This window comes from Rana temporaria, chromosome 11 (genome assembly GCF_905171775.1).
Source record: "Rana temporaria chromosome 11, aRanTem1.1, whole genome shotgun sequence".
In the NCBI taxonomy this organism is placed as follows: domain Eukaryota; kingdom Metazoa; phylum Chordata; class Amphibia; order Anura; family Ranidae; genus Rana; species Rana temporaria.
Genome location: NC_053499.1, coordinates 144,935,359 through 144,959,199, shown reverse-complemented (window position 1 = coordinate 144,959,199; position 23,841 = coordinate 144,935,359). Strand labels below are relative to the sequence as shown.

General features: G+C 44.5%; 1 protein-coding gene across 3 annotated transcripts in view; it reads left to right on the top strand.

The window, feature by feature from the left end:
• ZC3H18 (zinc finger CCCH-type containing 18) overlaps positions 1–23,281 on the top strand; it is a 119,371-nt gene extending 96,090 nt beyond the window's left edge. For all 3 annotated transcript variants that reach the window (XM_040329373.1, XM_040329371.1, XM_040329372.1), the window contains 10 exons: positions 1,712–1,831; positions 4,502–4,600; positions 8,014–8,160; positions 8,245–8,382; positions 9,715–9,723; positions 12,219–12,379; positions 13,739–14,241; positions 16,874–16,970; positions 22,043–22,136; positions 22,318–23,281. In XM_040329373.1, coding sequence (XP_040185307.1) covers positions 1,712–1,831; positions 4,502–4,600; positions 8,014–8,160; positions 8,245–8,382; positions 9,715–9,723; positions 12,219–12,379; positions 13,739–14,241; positions 16,874–16,970; positions 22,043–22,136; positions 22,318–22,519 — 1,570 coding nt within the window. In that variant the 3' untranslated portion in view covers positions 22,520–23,281. The remainder of the gene's footprint in view (positions 1–1,711; positions 1,832–4,501; positions 4,601–8,013; positions 8,161–8,244; positions 8,383–9,714; positions 9,724–12,218; positions 12,380–13,738; positions 14,242–16,873; positions 16,971–22,042; positions 22,137–22,317) is intronic.
• Positions 23,282–23,841: the final 560 nt, after the last annotated feature.

The following is a 23,841-nucleotide window of genomic DNA, read 5'->3' as shown; positions in this document are numbered from 1 at the left end:
AAGCTGGCCATAGATGGGTAGCTTTTTTTTTTATTTTTTTTAGCCGGTGGTACTCCATCTATGCAAGCAAGGTGGTTAAGGAACCTAGGAACCTAGGAACCTACCCCCACTGTCAAAATACACAGATCAGCGACTGCAACCACTGAATAACAAAAGTTTGCCAACTTGCACCTTCATCAGGGGGGGTGGTTACAAGTTTCTGCTGAACCGGCTATGTATGTATGTATGTATGTATGTGTGTGTGTGTGTGTGTGTGTGTGTGTGTATGTGTATATATATATATATATATATATATGTGTGTGTGTGTATGTATGTATGTATGTATGTATGTATGTATATATGTATATATATATATATATATATATATATATATATATATATATATATATATATATATATATATATATATTATGTATATGTGTGTGTGTGTGTGTGTGTATATATATATATATATATATTTGTACATTCACACCAGTCCCTGCCCTCAAGGGACTGAGCTTTCAATCTAAGGTCCCGAACTCACTATGGTACACACACATACTAGGGCCAATTTAGACGAGCCAATTAACCTACCAGCATATCTTTAGAGTGCGGAAAGAAACCGGATTACCCGGAGGAAACCCATGTGGGCACAGGGAGAACATGTAAACTCCAGGCAGGTAGTGCCGTGGTTGGCATTTAAACCAACAACCCCAGTGCTGCTAGGGGGAAGTTCTAGCCACTGCACTGCTGAAAGCCATCACTTATTTTTATGGTTCATTCACACCGTTGATTTTCGGCAATGCAGGTTATATGCATTTGTGCTCTGTGGTGCTGTTGACTTTTTTTTTTTTTTTTTCTTCTTCATATCTTTATTATTCCATTTTTTATTATACATCTGCGCATTCACATTATCCTTCCCTCCCTCCCCTGCAACATACAAATACAATAGTCGTAATATATCCTAAAAATCATAAATAGTTCCATTTCTTATTAGACTCTTCCTTCCAGCAATCGTTCCCTTGTGTGTTCTCTTGCTTAGTGTGGTCAGTGTTTAATAGGAAAGAAAGGGGACTAGCAGGAATGCCAGGGACTGCACCTAAAGGAAGTGATACAAAGAGAACAGGATACTTTCTCATACAGCAGGGTCATATCCGGAACATGAAGTTTTGTCGTAACAAACCCTATAGGTCAGACGAAGGTAAAACCTCTCCTCCAGTTTAGAAGCCGCTGGTGATGCATATAGCAATGAAATGGGAAGAAGTTCTGGACAGCCGCAAAAAAAATTTGCTTTTTTTTATTATTCAAAAGAGCTGGCGCGTTTCACCCTATCAAACAGTGCTTAATCAAAGCTATAGCACTGTTTGATAGTGTGAAACGTGTTCAGCTTTAACATGTGTTGTGTTATACTAATGAAGTTTAATCAACTTTTAGTTGGGTCTATGTGCTCCTCTATGCAGTGCAGGTAGATCATAGCTTATGGGAGGGGCTGGTAGGGTTCTGTACATGGCTTCCTGAAATCATCACAGCCCCCTGACTCTGTTCTCTCCTGAGCCCTCAGCCCTGATATATAAGTAATGGGCTGCCTCTTGGGAGGAGTTATGTAATTACCAAAATTCCTTGACAGGTGGGTATCAGTTTGGAGGAGTTGGCAGCGCATGCAGATAACACATGAATTCATTAGTTATTGGACTCCTAATAAGAAAGTAACCGTTTTTAATTCCCTTTTCAGGTCCTCCTCACGATCCTCCTCCTATTCCGGTTCCGGATCTTCGCGTTCCAGATCCTCCTCATACAGCTCTTACTCCAGCCGCTCCTCCCGGCACAGCTCCTTCTCCGGCAGCCGCTCCAGGTGCGCCGGTGTCCTGTTTTATGTTTAATAATCATGTAATATTGCAGAATTCTGTCTTTTTTTTTTTTTTTTTTTTTTTTTTTTTTTTGTCAGCCCTTCCACTGTAAAAGAGAAAACCAGTTCTTCCGGCTGCCGGAAACTGACACTTTCAGGTGTTGCAATTGTTCAAGCTTCTCTTTCTGCTCTTGTTTTAAAACGTTGTCAATACTCGCAAGAGTCATGGTTTCCGTTTGACCCTGACATGACAGGATAACCATTTCTTTTGTAAATTGCCAAACCAATAAAAGGTGACTCGAATTGTCCTAATGGTGGATATAAAAAGTCATGTTTCTGTGATGTAAAAAGGAGACAAAAAAATAAATAATTTCAGAACTTTTTCCACCTTTTTAATGTGACCTATAAAATGTAAAACTCTAACAACAAACTGAAATCTTTTAGGTGGAGGGAAGTAAAATAAAATATGGTTGCATAAGTGTGCACACCCTTAGGCCCCATTCACACGGACAGGACCGTTCAGGTCCGCCTGTCAGTTTTGACGGCGGACCTGAACGGCCGCTCCATGCAGTCCTATGGAGCGTCGGATGTCAGCGGAAACATGTCCGCTGACATCCGACCCAATCCGATCCGCCAAAATCAGACGTATGGCGATACGTCCATATCCATCCATATCGGATCGGGTGAGATCTAATGAAAACGGACATGCTGCCCGTTTTCATCAGATCGCTCCATAGGAATCGGCGGCGCTGCACAGGCCCCTCCCCGCTTAGTGAGCAGAGACGAGCCTGTCATCTGCCAGCTCAGCAGGGATCTGCGGACTGATCTCCCGCTGAGCTGGCGGGAGCGGGCAACTCCGTAGCGACAGTCGGCCTAGTGTGAATGGGGCCTAACACTAATACTTTGTTGAAGCACCTTTTGATTTTATTACAGCACTCAGTCTTTTTTGGGTATGAGTCTATCAGCATGGCACTTCTTGACTTGCCAATATTTGCCCACTCTTCTTTACAAAAACGGTCCAAATCTGTCAGATTGCGAGGACATCTCCTTTACACAGCCATTCCAAAACTTTAAAGTGGAAGTTCATGCTAAAACTAAAATCCCTGCATCTTTAGACACCACCGATCAAACGCTCACCTGTCCTAGCCAGAGACGTAGCTTGAAGCTTGTGGGCCCCGATGCAACAGTGGATGCAAAAATGATGGCAAGTGTGTATTGACTCCTATTTAATATGAGTTTAAATGTGATTGCTTAATTCTGCACACAGCTATATCCCCAGTCATAGGAGGATGTGCGACCACATTTTATTTTACTTTTTACCCCCTCCTAAAAGATTTCAGTTTTTCAATTGAGCTGTACAGTTTATAGGTCACATTAAAGGTGGAAAAAGTTCTAAAATGATTTCTTCGGTCTCGTTTTTTTACATCACAGAAACCTGACAATTTAACCGGGGTGTGTAGACTTTTTATATCCATTGTATTTGGTAGATATGGCGTGAATAAATATGGAGGGCTTTTGCTTTCCTTTTGGCTCCCATCACCTTATCGTCTACACCAGGGATAAGCAATTAGCGGACCTCCAGCTGTTGCAGAACTACAAGTCCCATGAGGCTTAGCAAGACTGACAGCCACAAGCATGACACCCAGAGGCAGAAGCCTGATGGGACTTGTAGTTTTGCAACAGCTGGAGGTCCGCTAATTGCATATTCCTGGTATAATTGCATATTCCTGGTCTACGCCCTCCATCCTGTGATTGCGCTTCCCGCATGCCCCAGCGGCGCGGACCTGTGATCGCGGTCTCCTTCAGAAATTGCCAATCACAGATTGGGGTAATGAGCCAATCACAGTGGCTCTATATCGTTTGACCAGCTGTAGCCAGTCACAGCTGATCAGTGTATACCGTATTTGCTGGTTATCGGCAGTCCTCGCCTCATGCTGACAGCGTGAGAGGAGAGCCGATAACCAGCAAATCCACACAGGGGACATCTACACTGATTATAAGGGCACTGATCATTGGTGTCCTATTAGTGCAGCCGACTAAAGTGCCCATCAGTGCAGCCTTATCGGCACACATTGGTGAAGGATAGTCGTTTTTTTCTGTCTATCAAAAAATAAAAACTGTGGTGATTAAATACCACCTAAAAGAAAGCTCTATCTGTCTCAAAAAAATAATAAGAACTTAGTTTGGGTACAGTGTTGCATGACTGCGCAATTGTCGTTCGAAGTGTGACAGCGCTGACGTCTGAAAATTGGCCTGGGCAGGAAGAGGGTGAAAATGCCCATTAGGCAAGTGGTTAAAATCCAATAATACATTGTCTCACCCTGCTCTGCACATGCTCAGTTGCTCTCCATTTTTAGGCACTGCTGAGTTTGTAGAGGTCGATCGGCTGATAGCCCTAAACCCTTCTATTTAAAAAAGGGGAAATCTTGGAAGTGGGGACAATGAAATGACAGAATTACAAAAATTATTCTGATTTACTTTGTTCATTTCGCATGTTTAGGAAGTGTGTTTAGTGCTGGCAGCTCCACTAGATTTATATGACGGGTCACAAGGTTTTACATATTCAAATAAAATATGACGGGAGTTCTACCCCAACCTATCAAAACGAAGTAAAAAGTATTGTCCATTTTTGAAATTGTGATTCTGGATTTTCATTGTGTGATTCTTTATTTTCAGGTCCCGATCATTCTCCTCCTCTCCATCTCCCTCGCCAACCCCCTCACAGCACAAAGCTTCCGCTAAAAGCAAAGGGGACGCGGTTCCTGCACCTAAAGTGTGAGTGCCTACTGGTCATGTGACTTTTCTCAAGCTGTGCACGAGGCACACTCACCCTCAATGCCTATCCTTTACAACAGCCAGTGATGCCTAGTAGATATTTCTTATGCATATGTGTATCCGTCCAGTGGAGTAACAGGTTTTTAATGAGTCTTATGGTATTTTATTTAATTTTACCACTCGCTCTAAAATGACCTTTCTCCCAAGAAAGTCCCTTCTCACTCAACTTGTCATTTTACACCGGTTTACCTCCGATCTGCTAAAAAAAGAAAAAAAAATCGGAAGAGGATCGGCCCCCCCTCCATCTAGGCCAGTGATGTTGAACCTTGGCACCCCAGATATTTTCAAACTACATTTCCCATGATGGTCATGCACTCTGCAGTGTAGTTAAAACTGAGTTTCAGGGGGGGGGGGGGGCGGGCAGATACCTGTGTAAACCAGGTATTTGCTCCCACATAGATCAACACGTCCAGTGCCCTCTCCGTCCCCCCCACTGTCTTCTGGGAGACGCACAGATCCCAGAAGATAGCAGGAACCAGTGGGATCGCGCAGCGCGACTCACGCATGTGTAGTAGGGAACCAGGAAGTGAAGCCTCAAGGCTTCACTTCCTGATTCCCTTACCGAAGATGGCGGCAGCATCCTGAGAGCCGAGGGACCGATTAGCTTCAGGTGCCGACATCGCGGGCGCCCAGGACAGGCAAGTGTCCATATATTAAGTCAGCAGCTGCAGTATTTGTAGCTGCTGACTTCTTTCTTTCTTTCTTTCTTTCTTTCTTTCTATTTCTTTTTTTTTCGGCACTCCGCTTTAAGCATCATGGGAAATGTATTTCCATAACATCAGAGTACGTTTACACCCACCAGTCCATGGAGCAGTGTGGGCTTAGTCTGTGTCCACTCTGCATAAACTGAGCAGACACTGACCTGTCATCCGCCCACTCTGCTCTGATCAGGGGATTAGCAGACAGATCCCCCTGCTGATTTAATTGCAGTCCACCCCGTATGAAAGGGGCCCAATAGTGCCACTTGGGTTTGCCAGTCTGCATTATACAGATCTTTCAGCTGCATCTTTTTACTATAGAGCAGGGGCTCTCCAAACTTTCTAATCAAAGGGCTGGTTTATTGTCCTTCAGACTTTGAGGGCCGAACTGTGGCTAGTGTGAGTGGAAATTTTCCTGTCATTAGTGGAAGTAAACATCGCCGTATTGGTGGATAAATAGGGCCCCATCAGTAGCATCATGGCAGGGGGGTAGTACCTCATTATTGGTATCAGTGGCAGAAATGGTGTCCCATTGTTGGTGTCAGATGGCAGAATAGTGTCTTGTGTAAGTGGAAGAAATGGTGCCCTAGGGGCCGAATAAAGGCAAGCAAAGAGCTGCATCCGGCCCCTGGGCCGCAGTTTTGAGACCACTGCTATAGGGACACACAATTCAATCGAAACGACTGGCTTACCACTGTTGATAACTTGGCAGTTATTGTAGTAAAAGTGCACGTGATATCAAGGTCCTAACAATAGTGTGGTAATTGCTCAAAATTGAGAACTGTTGGAAAGGGCGCCCTTGAACCTTTGGATCACACGTCACAAATGGCAATTTCCCAGCAGCTGCAAGCTGAGTACATAATTCAGGGTCACGTGACACTTGGGGTTTCCTGCTGTATGGCGGGGAGATTTCCAATGATTAAGATCTGACCCCGAGGGAAGGCATTTAGCAGCCCACCTTTATCATCCTCCCTCTTAGCAAATCCGCATGCAGGACACTGCCGGGAATTATTTTTAGATAATTTTTTGTTTTTGTTCAGTTTTCCTTTTTTTTTTTTCTCAACTAAACTTTGTTTTTTTATGCTTCATTTTTTCTGTAGAAGTGTATTGTGTCAGCTTTGCCCTGAGGGTAACTTCTTGTCATTCGTGATCTAAGATTAACTATTTAACAAAGAAATCTGAATTGTGACGTAACTGGGCTGTTAATAATGTCCGCATTCCCATGGGTTTTTTTTTTTTTCCTGGAGTGCGACGTGCCAAAAAGATAAATGAAAAGGAACTTTCTAGTGCAATTCAGAACTGCGGACATTCAGATCCAAACATTTTAGATGGAAAAGAATGAAAATTTCAGTTTTTTTAAAAGTCTGTGGAGCAAATGCTAAAAAAAATTGAAATAAGGCCGTAACTTCCCTCCGGAATATGCGTGGCGGTGGGTGTTCTATCGGGTTGAGGTCAGGACTCTGTGCAGGCCAGTCAAGTGTCCCCCTCACCAAAAAACTTGCTCATACATGTCTTTATGGACCTTGCTTTGTGCACTGGTGTGCAGTCATGTTGGAACAGGAAGGGGCCATCTCCAAACTGTTCCCACAAAGTTGAGCACATGAAATTGTCCAAAATGTCTTGGTATGCCGATGCGTTAATAGCTCCCTTCACTGGAACTAAGGGGCCAAGCCCAACCACTGAAAATCAACCCCACACCATAATTCCCCATCCACCAAATGATTTGGACCAGTGCACAAAGCAAGATCCATATGGTCACACATGCATGGAAATCCGGCCGGTCCCTGCTGATCTGAACAAATAACATTTATCCATCTATGGCCAGCTTAACAGATTCCTCCACCCATGGTGTTTAGCCTGCCTGTTGTATTCTGACAGCAGCTGTCGGAATACCTAAACACCACCTGCACTTGATTAGATGCAGCCTAAGACCTCTTTCACACTGAGGCACTTTGCAGGCGCTATAACGCTAAAAATAGCGCCTGCAAATCGCCCTGAAAGAGCCGCTGCCCCCGAGGGCTTTCACACTGGAGTAGTACGCTAGCAGGACGGTAAAAAAAAAGTCCTAGCAGCATCTTTGGAGCGGTGCATATACCACTCCTGCCCATTTAAAATAAATGGGCACCGTGGCTATACCGCCGGTAAAGTGGTGCTTTTCTTTGGTTTTAACCCTTGCTCGGCTGCTAGCGGGGGGTAAAGCGCCCCGCTATCTGCCTAATAACGTATAATTGCTGGTAAAGCGCTGCTGCCACCGCACCCACCGCCCCAGTGTGAATGGGGCCCAAGTTTGACCAGAAAAATTCCAGCAGCTTCTTCGAAGTTGCTCAAACAATATTTTTTTGGGCAGATGGAGCTGTGTTGAGCGAATTTCAGCCATCTTGCCAGGCACCAGATGAAATTTGCTCAGCTTGAGAGGTCGGGTTTGCAATACTTGTCTTGTGATGTCAGTAGTAAAATGAGGCTAAATGCAGTACAGCGGCATGGAGTGAATGCCAGAAGGAAGTGTTCCCTGCTCGACCTGCAATAGAGCTGGCATTCAGATGGCGTCTCCAAAACTAAAATGAGCCTTTTAAATGACTCTGTAGAAGATTGCAGGGATCTTCTCCGAGATTGAATAAATACAACAATGTAAATTTATTTTTCCTTCTCGTTCAGTGACAAACCAACTGTGAAGAAAGCTGCCCCTCCCGCAGCGCCTGCAGCAGTTCCAAAACCTGCAAAAGTTGGGGTAGAACCACCTAAAACCGTTGAAAACAGAATTGGACGAGCCAAGGAGACGAAGAAGAAAGTTCCACCCAGAAGGTACGACAACTCAAACCTTGCATATTGTATGACTTGGTGCTTGCCTCTTATTCAGCACATCTGACTGGTGTATAAATATTTCAGGAGAACAGTCAGTGGTAGCGTCAGTGGAAGTGGCAGCAGTTACAGCGGCTCCAGTTCTAGGTCCGGATCGGTGTCCAGATCCTCCGGATCGTCTTCAGCCTCCGTGTCCCCTTCTCCAGCCGCATCTCGAAAATCCAGGTAAGCGGTTTAGCAGCATCTCTGATTCCTAAAAAGAATGTTAAGGTGCCAGTTCCAATTACGGTAATTTCAACCTGTCTGGACCCTCATTGGGGGGGGGAAATATATTCTTTAAAATCCTCCAGTAATCCACAGATTTAGAATGATAAAATTCAGAGCGTGAAAATCCCACACCAGCTTCAGTGTATTGGATGGATCCGCAGAGCACCACCGTGATCTCGGCAAATCTCCTTACAGATGAAATTCACCCTCAAATTTTAGAGCGGTCCAACGATCTCCCTCTCCTGTTTGTTTACATTGACTGACTGGTCCCCGTTCTGCCTTTTTCCTGTGATCGTGGGTGGCCAGCGGATATAGTCCGCTCGACCTGCGAGCCCTAGAGGTGTGCTCCCGCCCGCAGTACCACATGCACAGACCGGCGTACAGGTGTATCAATTTTCGCAGCCTCGCCGCAGTATATATGCGTTTGGCAAGTGGTTAAATGACTTCCTCCAAGTTTGCTTTTATAAAACCCCTAACCCTAGTAAAGGAAGCCATGTTGTAGTAAGTTGAAAACAAAACTATTTGTTTTTTTTCTTTGTCAAATGTTCACTCACATTAAAAACAATCAGAAATGCGCATCTCAAACGATTCAAAAATGGCCACAGAATTCAGCGTGCTTGCGTCAAGTGTAGGTCCCGCCTTGCGTGTTTCGTCATCAAATTCACATCAGATGCATACACCGAGATTAAATAAATCCTACGTAAGTTGCACGTGTTTATCGTAAGCCCTCTCTCTTTTACATCTGTTTGTCCAGAATTTACACAGCTTTTCTGAGCTTCCAGAAGTATTGGGAAGAAATCTCATGTCACGCACTGACCAGCTCAGAGGGGAGGGGGGGGGGGGGGGATGTGGTGCTGAGTGTTATTTGAGACCTGAGTGGAGGGAAGACTTAAGCTGGATACACACTATCCAATTTTCTGTAGATTTATTTATTTATTTTTTCCTTCAGATTTACCAAAACCATAAAATATGAGGTCAAACCTAAAGAGTTTCCATTTGTATGAGTTTCAATTTGTATGCAGTCAGGTAGGCCCTTCCATTTCATGGTTTTGGTAAAAGGAAATCTGGTGGAGTCTAAGAGCGCTGCTCGGGTGCTGATCGGCAGACCCCCGATTTTCGGCCAGTGTTTACGGCCCTTTAATGTTTAAATCCGCATCCCTATTAAAGAATCGCTCTGTATCTAAAACAATCTTGTACTGCGTTCAGTTTTAGCTGTCCCTGGTTATCACACTAATACATCTTGTTTCTGTTTTTTTTTTTCTGCATGTTCCTGAAATGACGGTGAATCAGGAAGTCCAGGTATGCTCTGAATTATCTTCCTCTTAATGTTTATTTAAAGAAAAAAATAAACTATTTTGGTTATGTTGTCCTCCCACGGAGTGGTTGGAGGGAGGGGCGGCCAGCAGGGTGCTGTACATAGAAAATATCCCAGGACCCGGCCTCAGTATTCCTCAGAGCATTCCTCCTGCAAGCAGAGAGTTGGCTTACCTCCACTGTGCAGTTCGTTTTGCACAGAGTAGCCCCGATCCTCCTGTTCTAGGGTCTCGGCTCCTCCCTGCTAAAGCTAACCCCCTCTGGGAAGCTCTTTCCCGAGGGGGTTAGCTTGCGGGGGCGCTCTCGTGTCATACAGTCGACGTCCATAGACGCAGAGTGTATGACTTGGTCCCCCCCCCCCCCCCTCAGGGCTCAGGTAAGTAAAACGGGGGGGGCTGGGGGGCCCATGACAGCGAGGTGTTTTTTTTTTTACCTTAATGCATAGGATGCATTGAGGTGAAAAAACACGAACCTTTACAACCCCTTTTTAAAGAGGCGGCCAGGGAACGACAAGATGGGAAAGAAACCGCTAATAGATGCTGGAAACTGTAAGAAGCTCAGTTTGCAGTGAAATCTGAGCCAGTACAACTGTGCAAGACTGAAGGGAAGGCACACTTGGGTATTTTGGTGGCCTGGGCGTGGGGTTTACCTGGACCCATTCTCGGCAGCCTTAATGGGCAGACAGGGTTTCTTTAACCCCTTGCCAACCAGGCCATTTCGGGCACTTCTCCTAAAAGTTGTGTATATATTAATATATTTTAAGTAGATGCCCTATAGAATAAATGGTGATCATTGCAATTTTTATGTCACACAGTCTTTTGCACACTATAAGGAATAAAAAATAAACACAATATGTAGCCCATTTGTTTTCTAAAATATAAAAGGCGATGTTGCGCCAAGTAAATGGATACCCAACATGTCATGCTTTTAAAATATAGCATGCGCATGAAAGTGCGGCAAACTATGCTACTTAAAAAAAACCTCCATAGGTGACGCTTCAAACATTTCTACAGGTTTAGAGTTGGAGGAGATCTAGTGCTAGAATTATTACTCTCACTCTGATGGTTGCAGAGATACCTCACGTGTGTGGTTTGAACACCGTTTACATATGTGGGCATGAGCTACATATGCATTTACCACTGTGTGCGTGAACGTGGCGCGTTATATTTTTATATATTTATTTATTTTTTACTTCGTTACACTTTTTTTTTTTTTTTTTTTTTTACACTTTCCCTTTTTAATTATTTTTTTTTTTTTGATCACTTTTTTATTACTATTGCAGGGAATGTAAACATCCCTTGTGATAGAAATAAGCAGTGACAGGTTATGGAGAGATCATGTGTTTAATAGGACCCCACATTTCTCCTCTATAAGGTAAAGCATTAGATAAAAATAAAAGCTAGTGCTTTAAAAAAAATTATTACATCGAGCTGAAACCGGAAGCGACATGACGCTGCTCCGGTCCTCCTAGACCAGGGATCCTCAAACTACGGCCCTCCAGCTGTTACGGAACTACACATCCCATGAGGCATTGTAAAACTCTGACATTCACAGACATGACTAGGCATGATGGGAATTGTAGTTCCTGAACAACTGGAGGGCCATAGTTTGAAGAATCATGTCCTAGACCATGGGTCTTAAAAATACGGCCCTCCAGTTGTTCAGGAACTACAATTCCCATCATGCCTAGTCATGTCTGTGAATGTCAGTGTGTTACAATGCCTCATGGGATGTGTAGTTCCGCAACAGCTGGAGGGCCATAGTTTGAGGATCCCTGTCCTAGACCATGGGTCTTCAAAATACGGCCCTCCAGATGTTCAGGAACTACAATTCCCATCATGCCTAGTCATGTCTGTGAATGTCAGAGTTTTACAATGCCTCATGGGATGTGTAGTTCCGTAACAGCTGGAGGGCCGTAGTTTGAGGATCCTTGTCCTAGACCATAGAGATGGGAGGAGGCCATCTTTCTCCGCTTATCTCTGTTACCAACCACCGGATTGGTTTCCGGGCTCGCCGCTCATCCAGGTAAGCCCGAGAACCATCAGGAAGTGGCGAATCTGCTGCTCGGACCACTTTTTTTTTCGGTTAGAGAATCGCTGGCTGAAAATTGCATATTGCTGCAGCCATAACCCCTTTATTCCACTGCCAACTGATGATGTCTCTTGACTATGGCCCGGTTGGCAAGTGGTTAGTCTGTGTTTTATTAGACTTTTTGTGTATTTTTTCAATTTGTTGCATTGGGGAGCATTTTAACCTGTGATAAGGCGGAGCTGTGTGTTTTCACTAAAATACAAAGCGCAAAAAAAAAAAATGCTGCATTGACGCAACTCCATGTGTCTGCGGTCTAATACGGAGATTTTTTTATTCATTTTTTTGTTTATTTACATTTTTTTCAGAATGTTACCCCTACCCCTGAAGTCTGCCTTGTGGGGTTGTTCTCTTCCCCCCTCGCTCACCTTCTCCTTCTGTATTTTCACCAGGTCGCTCAGTGTGAGCAGCGTCTCTTCTGTCTCCAGTGTTTCCTCCAGCAGCAGTTCTGTGCGTAGCGCCGACTCAGATGACATGTACGCCGACCTCGCCAGCCCCATCTCCTCGGCAAGCTCTCGATCACCGATTCCAGCACAGCAAAAGAAAGAAAAAGGTAACTGGACACTTTTATCTTAACCCCTTCCTGCCTAGTCCCGGAATCCCTTTAAAATTGTTTTTGCGCCAAGGGGCAAGAAGAATCCGCCGCTCACATAACCCTTATGATTGGCTGTGGCCACATGATCGGGAGCGGGTCCCACTGGCTACTAATTATTGGTGGAGATCAAGAGCTGTCATTGACATCTCAGTCCCTGTGCTAGGAGCACACAGTGAGCAAGCTCTCAGCACAGAAACCTCCGCTGCCCATGGATGCGTATGTGTGGCATGTTGACATTAAAGCCTATCCCCTTTGCTGCCACACATGTGTTACTTGGGCAGCAACAGCTAAACATTAAAGTTGAACTATAGGCACAACAACTTGCATGTAAAGTGGAATTTCAGCTTATACCCGACTAGCCTTAAAGTGTTACTAAACCCACAACAGTAAAATCAGTCTGTATATACAGTTAAGCATGCTTGTTATACTCAATATGGAACCTAGGGGGTTAATCCTCTGCCTTGTGTAAAAAGGCTGCTTGTTCCTTTCTTCTCTGATCCTCCCCTTCTTCCACAGTCACCAAATCCTCTCCTGAGAGAGCAGAGCCGTGCGGGCAAGCTGCACATGCTCCGTTTGGTGTCTATTGCTAGAGAGTTTTTATTTTCTTGGGAGAGTACATGTGAGCAGCACAGGGCTAATCAGCGCTGTCCAGACAAAGGGTCAGGGGGTCATGCAACCTCATAGGACATACTGGGGAGAATGTGCACTCCTCCTACAAGCTTTAACCAGACCGTTTATATTTACTAAAATAATTTCATTTCCATGTTCTGTGTACTGTGGGAGACCATATATAGTGAATGCAGGGTCCTGGGATTAGTAACACTTTAAAACTTTCCCTCCCCCTTCCTGACACCTATGCCAGGGATATGCAATTAGCGGACCTCCAGCTGTTCCAGAACTACAAGTCCCATGAGACATGGCAAGACTGACAGCTAACAAGCATGACACCCAGAGGCATGATGGGACTTGTAGTTTTGCAACAGCTGGAGGTCTGCTAATTGTATATCCCTGATCTATTCTAACTTACCTGTGTAAAGAAATATGTATATACATACCAATTTACAGACGTCTCTTCATCTACAAGGGATATAAATCCATTTTGTGTGCACCAAATGTCTTTGCAATTTCAGATATTACCTTGTAGAAGCAGCAATGACATCGCTGTGCTGTATATAGCCTGTGCAGAGCTGTGGGAGGGGCCCAGCAGGCTCCACCCACTACAGGCCCCCTGCAGAATCCTTCTGGATAGGACAGAGATGAGACTAGTCGCCCTACACAAGCTATTCATTTGCATTTATGTCTGTTTGTTTTCTTTAGGTCCCACTGACAAAACCAAAAAGGAGGGCCAGCGGCCTAAAGAGGACAAACGCGCGCGGGAGGACGACAACAAACGCGTGCGTGAGGACGACAAACGCGTGCGGGAGGAGGACAACAAACGTGTGCGTGAAGATGACAAACGCGTGCGGGAGGAGGACAACAAACGTGTGCGTGAAGACGACAAACGCGTGCGGGAGGAGGACAACAAACGAGTGCGTGAAGATGACAAACGCGTGCGGGAGGAGGACAACAAACGAGTGCGTGAAGATGACAAACGCGTGCGGGAGGAGGACAACAAACGAGTGCGTGAAGACGACAAACGAGTGCGTGAAGACGACAAACGAGTGCGTGATCCTGCTCCACCGACGGCAAAAGTGCCAGCTGTCACAAAGCCATCGAAGCCGGTCAGCGCACCGAAAATATCCGTTCAGCCTGCTGCCCCTCCGCCGGCCCAGAGCGGCTTCAGTGCTCACAAGGAAATCAAACTGACTCTGCTGAGCAAGGTGATTGTCCCTTTGTATTATGAGGATGTCATTTTAATCTGGAGCCTCGTTATTTGTAGTCTAGCTGAGCCTAGAGCTCAGATCTTACAGAAAACCTTTTGCTTTTCTCATACAGTATCCAAACAGACTATATATATAAAAAAGTTCTACATGCACAATTTCCTGGGGGGGGGGGGGGAAATCCCATGAGGAAACGATGAGTATGGTGTGACTTCGCTAAACTGTTGCCCAATAATTGACCATACAGTTTAGTGAAGTCACACCATACTCATCATTTCCTCATGGGATCCCCTAGTCGTTGTCCCCCCTGGGAAATTGTGCATGTAGAACTTTTTTCCTGGTATAGGTGCTCTGAATGCCCAGTTAGCGTAGTCTACAGCATGCACCCCACCGATCACGGCTGTGTCCTTCAATGAACTCGGAGAGAAGGATTTGTGAGTACAAAAACTTCCCTTATACTGGTGAGACATTTTCTTTACAAGAAATGTATGGTCAAAGCTTTTATGGCTCTACTTTTCTTGTGGGTCACACAAGTATTACGTACTTTTGTCCTCCTGTGACCCAGTCAGCCAATAGCAGGCTTTTGCCCGTTTATTGGCCGATGAGGCAGTTTCACTATAGGGACTGGACTGATTCTGACAATATTGATGGGATCCACCCAGATGCATGATTGACAGCTGGCCCCGCAGTGCATGTCTGAGAGCCATCTGCATCTGCACCCTCCCTCCCCAGCCCAGCGCTGCAGTGAGCACTGGAAAGGCAGAGAGAAGTGCTGGATAGTCACTACTAAGTTCTCGGTCTGCTCCGAGTAGAGAACAATTGGTGGTGATATGATCTCCCAGCTTGGAGCTGACATGGCAGAGCTGCAGCAATAGAGAAGTATATATAGGTCAGTGATGGCGAACCTTGGCACCCCAGATGTTTTGGAACTACATTTCCCATGATGCTCCACTACACTGCAGTGTGCAGGAGCATCATGGGAAATGTAGGCCCAAAACATCTGGGGTGCCAAGGTTCGCCATCACTGATATAGGTGGTTGTTTGGGTTTTTTGTTTTTTTAACCCCATATTACTTCAATTGTTGCACTGTAATGTACGCATCAGTGCCATAAAGAAGTAAGGTGAATAGATCACAAAACTGAGTGTGGTGCCTGTCCCGGCCGGAGGGCTTTGCATGCACCTGACTATTGTATTACAGCGGCAGCTTTCTCATCTGGAACTCTATACAGCTCACTCAGTAGCCGCGGCACATTCCTCGAATTCCTCCCCCTGTATTCGGTCATTTCTAATTTGTCATTAACCAGCAATGGAAGACGGAGAGCCCTGGCACTTGTCCAAGGTGAATATTATCCAGGTAACCAGAGGAGCGGCCTGGAAAGCCCATTCACACCACACTGCACGCCGAACACCACACAGACGGCGAGCTGTACTTTCCTGTGCCGGATTGTTTTATACACGGAAGAGTTTGTGGTGAGGGACAGGACAAGCCTGGAAACCGGAACTGTTTTTTTTTTTTCCTAGCTCACTAATAATTATTATATAATATTTATATAGCGCCAACAGTTTGCGTATCGCTTTACAACATGAGGGAGACGGTTCAGTCACAATACAGTTTAATACAGGAGAAATCAGAGGGCCCTGCTCGGTAGAGCTTACAATCTAGGATATAAACCATCATTTTGGTTAATCAAAATGAACTATGATCGCTCTTAGAGCCCTTTCACACTGAACTGCTCATAGCGTCGGCGGTAAAATGCCGCTATTTTTGACCCCCGCTAGCGGCTGAGAAAGTGTTAAAACCGCCCACAATGCGCTGTTGAAGCAGCGCATTGCGGGCGGTATAGCCGCGCTGTCCCATTGATTTCAATGGGCAGCAGCCGTGGAGGAGAGGTATGCACACCGCTCCAAAGATGCGGCTAGCATTTTTTTTTTTTTTTACCGTCCTGCTAGCGCAGCGCTCCAGTGTGAAAGCCCTCGGGCTTTCACACTGGAGACAATGGAGGATTGTAGGCGCTATTTTTAACGCTATAGCGCTTGCAATATGCCCTCAGTGTGAAAGGGGTCTTAAAGAGAACCTGAAATTGTGTGTGTAAGCAAAGTTGTCCCCCCCCCCAATATACTCCCCTTCCCAGCGCTTCCTCTCCAGCTAGTGGGAGCACCTGGCATCTCCAGTTCTTGGAGAATGTGAAACCTTTTCACTTTAGACAATGCTGTGCCTAGCGGGTCAATCGCACGGCCCAAGCACGGTCACGTGACCAAGGGACTGGTGTCAGTGGCTCCTAAGGGGTCATCAATTTCAGCAATTGTGGGGCTCCAAGGATGCCCTTTTCAGAGTCTGTCACTTTGCCCAATTAAAGGGGAAGTGGGGGCTGCCATGGCTGTAAAACCCTTCAGCTTCAATTCTTCGATTCTCAAAAAAGCTTTTTTTAAACTAAAGTGTAATGTACACATCCATGTGACTTTGATATCCACAACTAGTTAAATATAATGAAAAATCTGGTTTGGATAATGAAGGTCATTGCTGTCTGGATTCTTTGTCACCCCTCCAGTTGGTGCTGCAAGTCCCATGCAAGGACAAGCCCGGCTGTATCTCCTGCATCTCATAAAATGATCTCTTCTCCTCCTTCTCCAGGGCACAGATAAAGGGAGTAGGAAAAGATATGAACCTTCCGATAAAGACCGACCGAATTCACCGCCTGCTAAAAAGTCCAACCTGTCCCCAGAACGGGGTGAGTATGACACACAATTCCTCCTAACGCTAAGAGGGCAGTACACCTTAAAGGGCCTCTCTGCACAAAACTGCTATTTTAATGTTTGATTCATACTGGAAAGTGTTTTTTGTCGAATTCTTATTGCAGCGACCTTTGCGGTAAATTTCATTCTTTATATCATACAATACAGAAGAGTGAAAAGCCCCATTCAAATCATTGTCTGCACCAGAGGAGCTTACACTCTAGTGTCGTCGTCTAAACCCCCCACCCCTCCAGTCACACTATTATTGTACATTTATAAAGCTCTGTCATATACTGCAGGGCTGCACAGAGAGCCACATCGGTCTCTGCACCAGATTAGCTTACACTCTAATGTCCCCCCGCAGTCACACACTATTATACATTTATATAGTTCTAACATATACAGGAATATTATACATTTATATAGTTGTAACATATAGGAATATTATACATTTATATAGTTCTAACATATACAGGAGTGTGGTACAAAGAACACTGAGCCAGTCCCATCAGTCTGTGCAACAGAAGAGCTTATGCTCCTATTGTCCCCATACCGTCGCACACTGTTATTTTTATTCTACATTTATATATAGAGGTTTTCTATTTTGTGTAGGCTTTTTTTATTTTTCTATTGGTTGATATGGATTGGACTTGTGTATTTTTTTTAGCCAAGCTAACTATGTAACAATATAGCTCTGACCATCGTGGTGTACAAAGGACACTGAGCCAGTCATATCAGTCTCTACACCAGAGGAGCTTACACTCTAATGTCCCCTCAGTCACACTATTTTACATTTATATAGCTCTGACATATGCCACAGTGCTGTGCAGAGAACACCGAGCCAGTCACATCCATCTCTGCACCAGAGGAGCTTGCGCTCTAATGTCCCCTCAGTCGCACTATTAAATATAGCTCTGACATATACCACAGTGCTGTACAGAAAACACTGAGCCAGTCACATCCATCTCTGTACCAGAGGAGCTTGTGCTCTGTCCCCTCAGTCACACTATTAAATATAGCTCTGACATATACCACAGTGCTGTACAGAAAACACTGAGCCAGTCACATCCATCTCTGTACCAGAGGAGCTTACGCTCTAAAGTCCCCTCACAGTCGCACGATTATTATACATCTATATAGCTCTGACATATACTGCAGTGCTGTACAGAGAACACAGCCAGTCACATTTTGTTTCTGCACCAGAGGAGCTTACACTCTAATATCCTCCCCCCCAAGTCATAACTATATAAATATGTAATAATCGTGTATGACACATTCCAAAGCACTGTACTTGTACTGTACACTCTATTTTCCCCCACCGTAACACACTGTTATTATAAATTCATATAGCTGTGATATACACCGCAGTGTTGTACAGAGAACACTGAGCCAGTCATCAGAGGAGCTTACACTCTAATGTCCCATCACAGTCGCACACTATTATTATTATTATACATTTTATATAGCTCTGACATATACCATAGTGCTGTACGCGCTAAGGTTCCCCCTCAGTCAGAACTGTATGTATGTATGTATGTATGTGTGTGTGTGTGTGTGTGTGTGTGTGTGTGTGTGTGTGTATAATAGTGTATGACCTATTCCAAAGCACTGTACTGTGAATGAGTTTGTCTGTGTACAGAACTGCAGTATATGTCGGCACTATAAAAATGTAGAAGATGTGGGATTGTGAGGGTACATTAGAACAGTGTTTCCAAACTCCAGTCCTCAAGGCGCCCCAACAGGTCATGTTTTCAGGATTTCCATTATTTTGCACATGTGATTGGATCAGTTTCATTGCCTTAGTAATTACCACAGCCGTTTCATCTGAGGGAAAACTCGATGACCTGTTGGGGTGCCTTGAGGACTGGAATTGAGACACTCTAATGCAGTGTTTATACTTGTCTGGTGCAGAAACGAATGTGACTGGCTCAGTGTTCTCTGTGCAGCGCTACACTATATGTCAGAGCTAAAACAAAATTATACCTGTGTGTGACTGTAGGTTGACATTGAAGTGTAAGCTCCTCTGGTGCAGAGACTGACTCGGTGTTCTCTGTTCAGCTATAACTTGTCCTCGGCATGAGGTGACTGGATGCTGCAGGTGAATGGGATCTCCCCGGGGCGATTGTCTTTCTCGCACGCCGACTTTATCTCTTCATCTAACACAAGCCGGGCTGACAATGCTGCTCAGCCTTCCTGATGGCGGATTGTTATTCCACACATCGCGCTATTTTTAGCTCTATGCTGACTTAGCAAGGTTCACTTTCTGAATGGAATAACCTAATTTTAGATTCAAACTATATTTGCACTTTAATTTTGGAAAAACTGATGTTTTTAGTGTATGCAAATTCAAGAATTTCCAGAGATGGTATCCTGAACAGACGTAAAATAATGTGGACGATACCTTAAGGATGTTTTTCACATTTATTCATGTATATATGTAACATTTCATTTTTGTTTTTCCTTCAATATTCTGTCCTCTTCCTTATTCAGAGGTGACAGTAAAATAAACTCTGCACATAATTTTCTCTCTTCTCTTACACCTTGGCAGGCTCTTGGCGCTGCATGTTCTACCGTATTTAAAAGACGTGAATGGGCCCCCAAAAATAAAATGGCTTAATTCGCCTCAAAAAAAGCGTGAAGCGATGCTATGCGTGCTCCCAAGCCCATATACAGGTCTCTCTCCGAGGACACCGGTGATGGGCGCCTTGCCTGTGGCTCATCCACTGCATGTCCAAGAATATCCAGGAACAGTGGCGGCTGGTGCTCAAATTTTTTTTTTTTTTGGGGTGGGAGGGGTGCAAACATCTAACGCAACCACTGTGCTTCTCCCACCCACCTGGCACTTACCTTGTCTCCGTTTGGTGGGGCAGCGGGTCACGGCGGTGTCCTCTACACTCCTCAATGTCTTCTCCCGTCCTCTCCTTCCGTTCTCTGCTATGATTGGATGCCAAATAGCTTGTTAGATTAATATAAACAAAATGTCTAGTCCATTGTATAAACATCCACCGTGTGACCACTGGTGAATCGCCCCCTCCAATCGTGCCGTTGACGGGTTTTCTGTCATTCATGTCGCCTTAAAGGGGTTGTAAAGGTTTGTCTTTTATTTTCTAAATAGGTTCCTTTAAGCTCGTGCATTGTTGGTTCTTACCTTTTCCTTCGCTTTCCCTTCTAAATGTTTTTTTTCTTTGTTTGAATTTCTCACTTCCTGTTTGTCCTCAGTAAGCTTGCCCCCATCATCAGAGCAGCGGAAAGTCATTTAGAACAGCTTATTGAGGAGAAACAGGAAGTGAGAAATTCAGACAAAGAAAACAAAGAAAAAAAACATTTAGAAGGGAAATTTAAGGTAAAGGTAAGTGAACCAACAATGCACTAGCTTTAAGGAACCTATTTAGAAAATAAAAAACAAACCTTTACGACCCCTTTAAGCACACACTGCCACTCACCAGGTTTTAGGACCCAGTTTTTTGTGGGTCAGCTTGCATATACTCAGACAATAGAGTTCCCCAGACCACCATTCCTCACTCGATAAATGACGCGGAGACGGATTTTAAGACCCAGTTTTGTTATGGGTCAGCTTGTGCTCTCTCCAGACCGCTGCTCCTCACCCGATGAATAGCTCAGAAACCAAAGGAAGACATGCTCCTCATGGTGCAACCAAGCTTACATAATTATAATATTTAATAATACAGTCAAGTTACAACTCACATTTGTTGGTGCCGGCACCCAGCGATATGAGCCGTGTATGGTAGGTCTCAAGCCGCCTTCTCCTAGCATGGAGATTCGGCGTGCTTTCCAGCAAGCAGATACTCCATCACTTGAATGTGGTGTCACTAACCAAGTAACCCCCTCTCTACGTGTTTCGCCATAATGGCATCATCAGAAGGCTTGGGAAGTGGCCAATCAGGGCTCTTGTATACCCAACCCGTCTGATCCCTGGAGAATTGACTCCCTGGATCCCCGAGTGCGTAGCTCATAACCCCCTGCTTATATCTCGGGCTTATTAAATTATTAAACTATTCAAACGCTGCCATCTTTATTGCTCATGACTAACGGACAAAGTTCCCTCCTGGGACCTCCTCTTCTGACATGTTTCACCCACAAGATTGGGTTTAAAAGACTTTCATCCTACGCCAAACCTACTCTTGCACTGTCCCGTCCCCCCCCCCCCCTTTTCCTCTTTCAGTTATGTGTATTGGTTTTCAGTTTGCAAGTTTTTTTTGTGTTTGAGACAAAATTGCACCTTTTTATAGACAGTTAAGAATTTAGACTTTTATTTTTTTATTTTAGGACTATTTGGTTTCGGGGACTGTAAAGTGGTTCTAACGTCAGAATTTTATTTTATCTTACCCACTTCAGCCCTGGAAGGTTTTACCCACTTAATGACCAGGCCATTTTTTTCTGATACAGCAGTGCGTTCTTTTAACTGACAATTGCACGGTGGTCGTGCAACGCTGTACCCAAATAAAATCAATGTCTTTTTTTTCGCCGCAAATAGTTTTCTTTTGGTGGTATTGGATCGCCTCTGCATGTTTTTTTTTTTTTGTTTTTTTTTTTGTTTTTTTTTTTGTTTTTTTTTTTTTTGCGCTGTAAGCAAGAAAAGACCGACCATTTTGAAAACCTATTTTTTACTTTTCTGCTATAAAACACATCCAATAAAAACAATGTAAAAATGTCTTCATTTAGGCCAATGTGTATTCTGCTACCTATTTTGGGTAAAAATATCCTAATAAGCGTATGTTGATTGGTTTGCGGAAATGTTATCGCGTCTACAAACTGTGGGATATCTTTATGGCCTATTTATTTATTTATTTATTTATTTTTTACTAGTAGTGGCGGCGATCAGCGTGTGGGGTTTTTTCTTTTTTTTGCGCAAGGATTTGCGCAGGACAAATCTGACATCTCACATTTTTTATTGCTAAAATGTTCTCAGAAAAGGTGACCAGTCAGATCGTGGGAGTTGGTGACATCACTGCTGCCTGAGTAGAAGTGCATTCATTATGCTATTAATGCTTTGAAGGAGGCTTTGTGGCTTACTTTTTTATTTTTATTTTTCCTTCTTTTGCTGTAGTGCCAGACCGTAAACAGCCTGGAAAGCCCCTTTCACCAAAACTGGAGCGCCTGCGGATTCCAAATGCCAAGCCACCCCCAACTCAGCCCGACAGGTAGGTCAACTAAAGGACAAAATTTACACTTTTTTTCTTTTGTATTTTTGATATGTTTCAATTCTTAAGATCTCAGACGGTACAGTTGGCACCAGTGCTAAATAGCTGCTGATATGAAATCTAGATACGCAGTAGTGTGATCCCTATGGCTTGTGCTTTAATTGCAATTCCTTTTCCTTAGGAAACGTCCTACTTCACCACCTCCAAAGAGCTCCAGCAAAGTCACCAGCATCCCCGGCAAAGCTCCAGAAGTCGCCCCAGCCGCAGGGGCCAAGCCCGGGAAAGCCAGCACGTTATCACGCAGGGAGGAACTTCTTAAACAGCTCAAAGCTGTGGAGGATGCCATCGCTCGCAAGCGGGCCAAAATACCCGGCAAAGTATAGCGAGGCTGGCTCATCCGAGTACAGTTACCTGCCCACCACCCCGAATCTGCCGGGGAACTACAAGTCTCGGCTCGCCTCGCAGCCCACGCCAAGACTTACCGTTCCCCAACAATTTCAGAGCCGCAGGTGTCCTAGTTGCCGTCTTGATAAACTTATCGATTTACTTGTGTGTTATGAGAGCGACTGTGGCGGTCGCGGCGGATTTTGGACTCCCCTTTTTATTTGAGTTTTGGCTGCAAAGTTTTGTCCTATTCATTGGAAATGCCCAGCGGGAGGAGACGATGAATTGCCTGCCATCCTTTGCCGTCTCGGCATACACCGGACTGAAGAGGACGGTGCCTGGGGTTTCGGATAATCAGCTGTCACATGACTTCTCCGAATGCCTGTTTTTACTTTATTTTTTCTATTAATTAGAAATTTCCTCATCTCTGGTGAGAAAACAAGCTTTTTCCGAGGAAACCACGCCCCTGACCTCCAGCTCGCTCTTTTGCCCTCTTCTGGTCTCGTGGGAAGAGAAGACAAGGAATATATATATATTCATTTTTGTTTTTCTCTTTTGTGTTCCATTCTTTGATGAAAAACTTCAATGTTTGTATGAAATTGGCCCGATAGTCAGTAAAAATGTGAGTGGGGAAGGGGTCACAGCGAGGGACGTTTTAAGAAGGCACCGCATCGCTCTTCGTTTGGTTGTATATCTGTTGACTTGAGACCTATTTGGGGAGGGGGAATTTATCCCGGAAATAAAGTATTTTGATAAAACAGTTTCAGTATTTTTATGAAAAAAAAATAAACGTTGTGTTCTGGGTAAAGGATGACAAGGGTATCAAGTTGTTACTTTTATATTCCCAATGTTTATTATCCAGCTTTAAAAAAAAATCCCTTTTTTGATGCTCCGGAGTAAATTACAAGGGTGAGCATGGCACAAAACTAGAATGAGTCCAGTGAGATTTTATTTCTCATGAGAAGGGCTTAGGCCAACGCGTTTTGGGAGTCTACATCTCCTCCTCTCCCTTTCCCCATCAGGGCTTGAATGCTGACACAGCTGTCAATCTGGTGACCCCCAGCACGGTCTTACTATCCACTGACTTTGCAACCATTGCCCAGTAACTTTGTACATTTACGGTCAGCATTCAAGCCCTGATGAAGGGGAAAATTTGAGCCCACAAAATACATTTTAGATTTTTTGAGCTTTTGTCGTAAAAAAAATCTTGCCGGACTAATTCCCTGCCCCTTTCCCTTACCCCTTTCCTCCCCACTCTGCTCTGCACTGCTTTCCACTCATCTCAAATCCATTGTCCTCTTCTTCTGCACGCTCCTCCCCA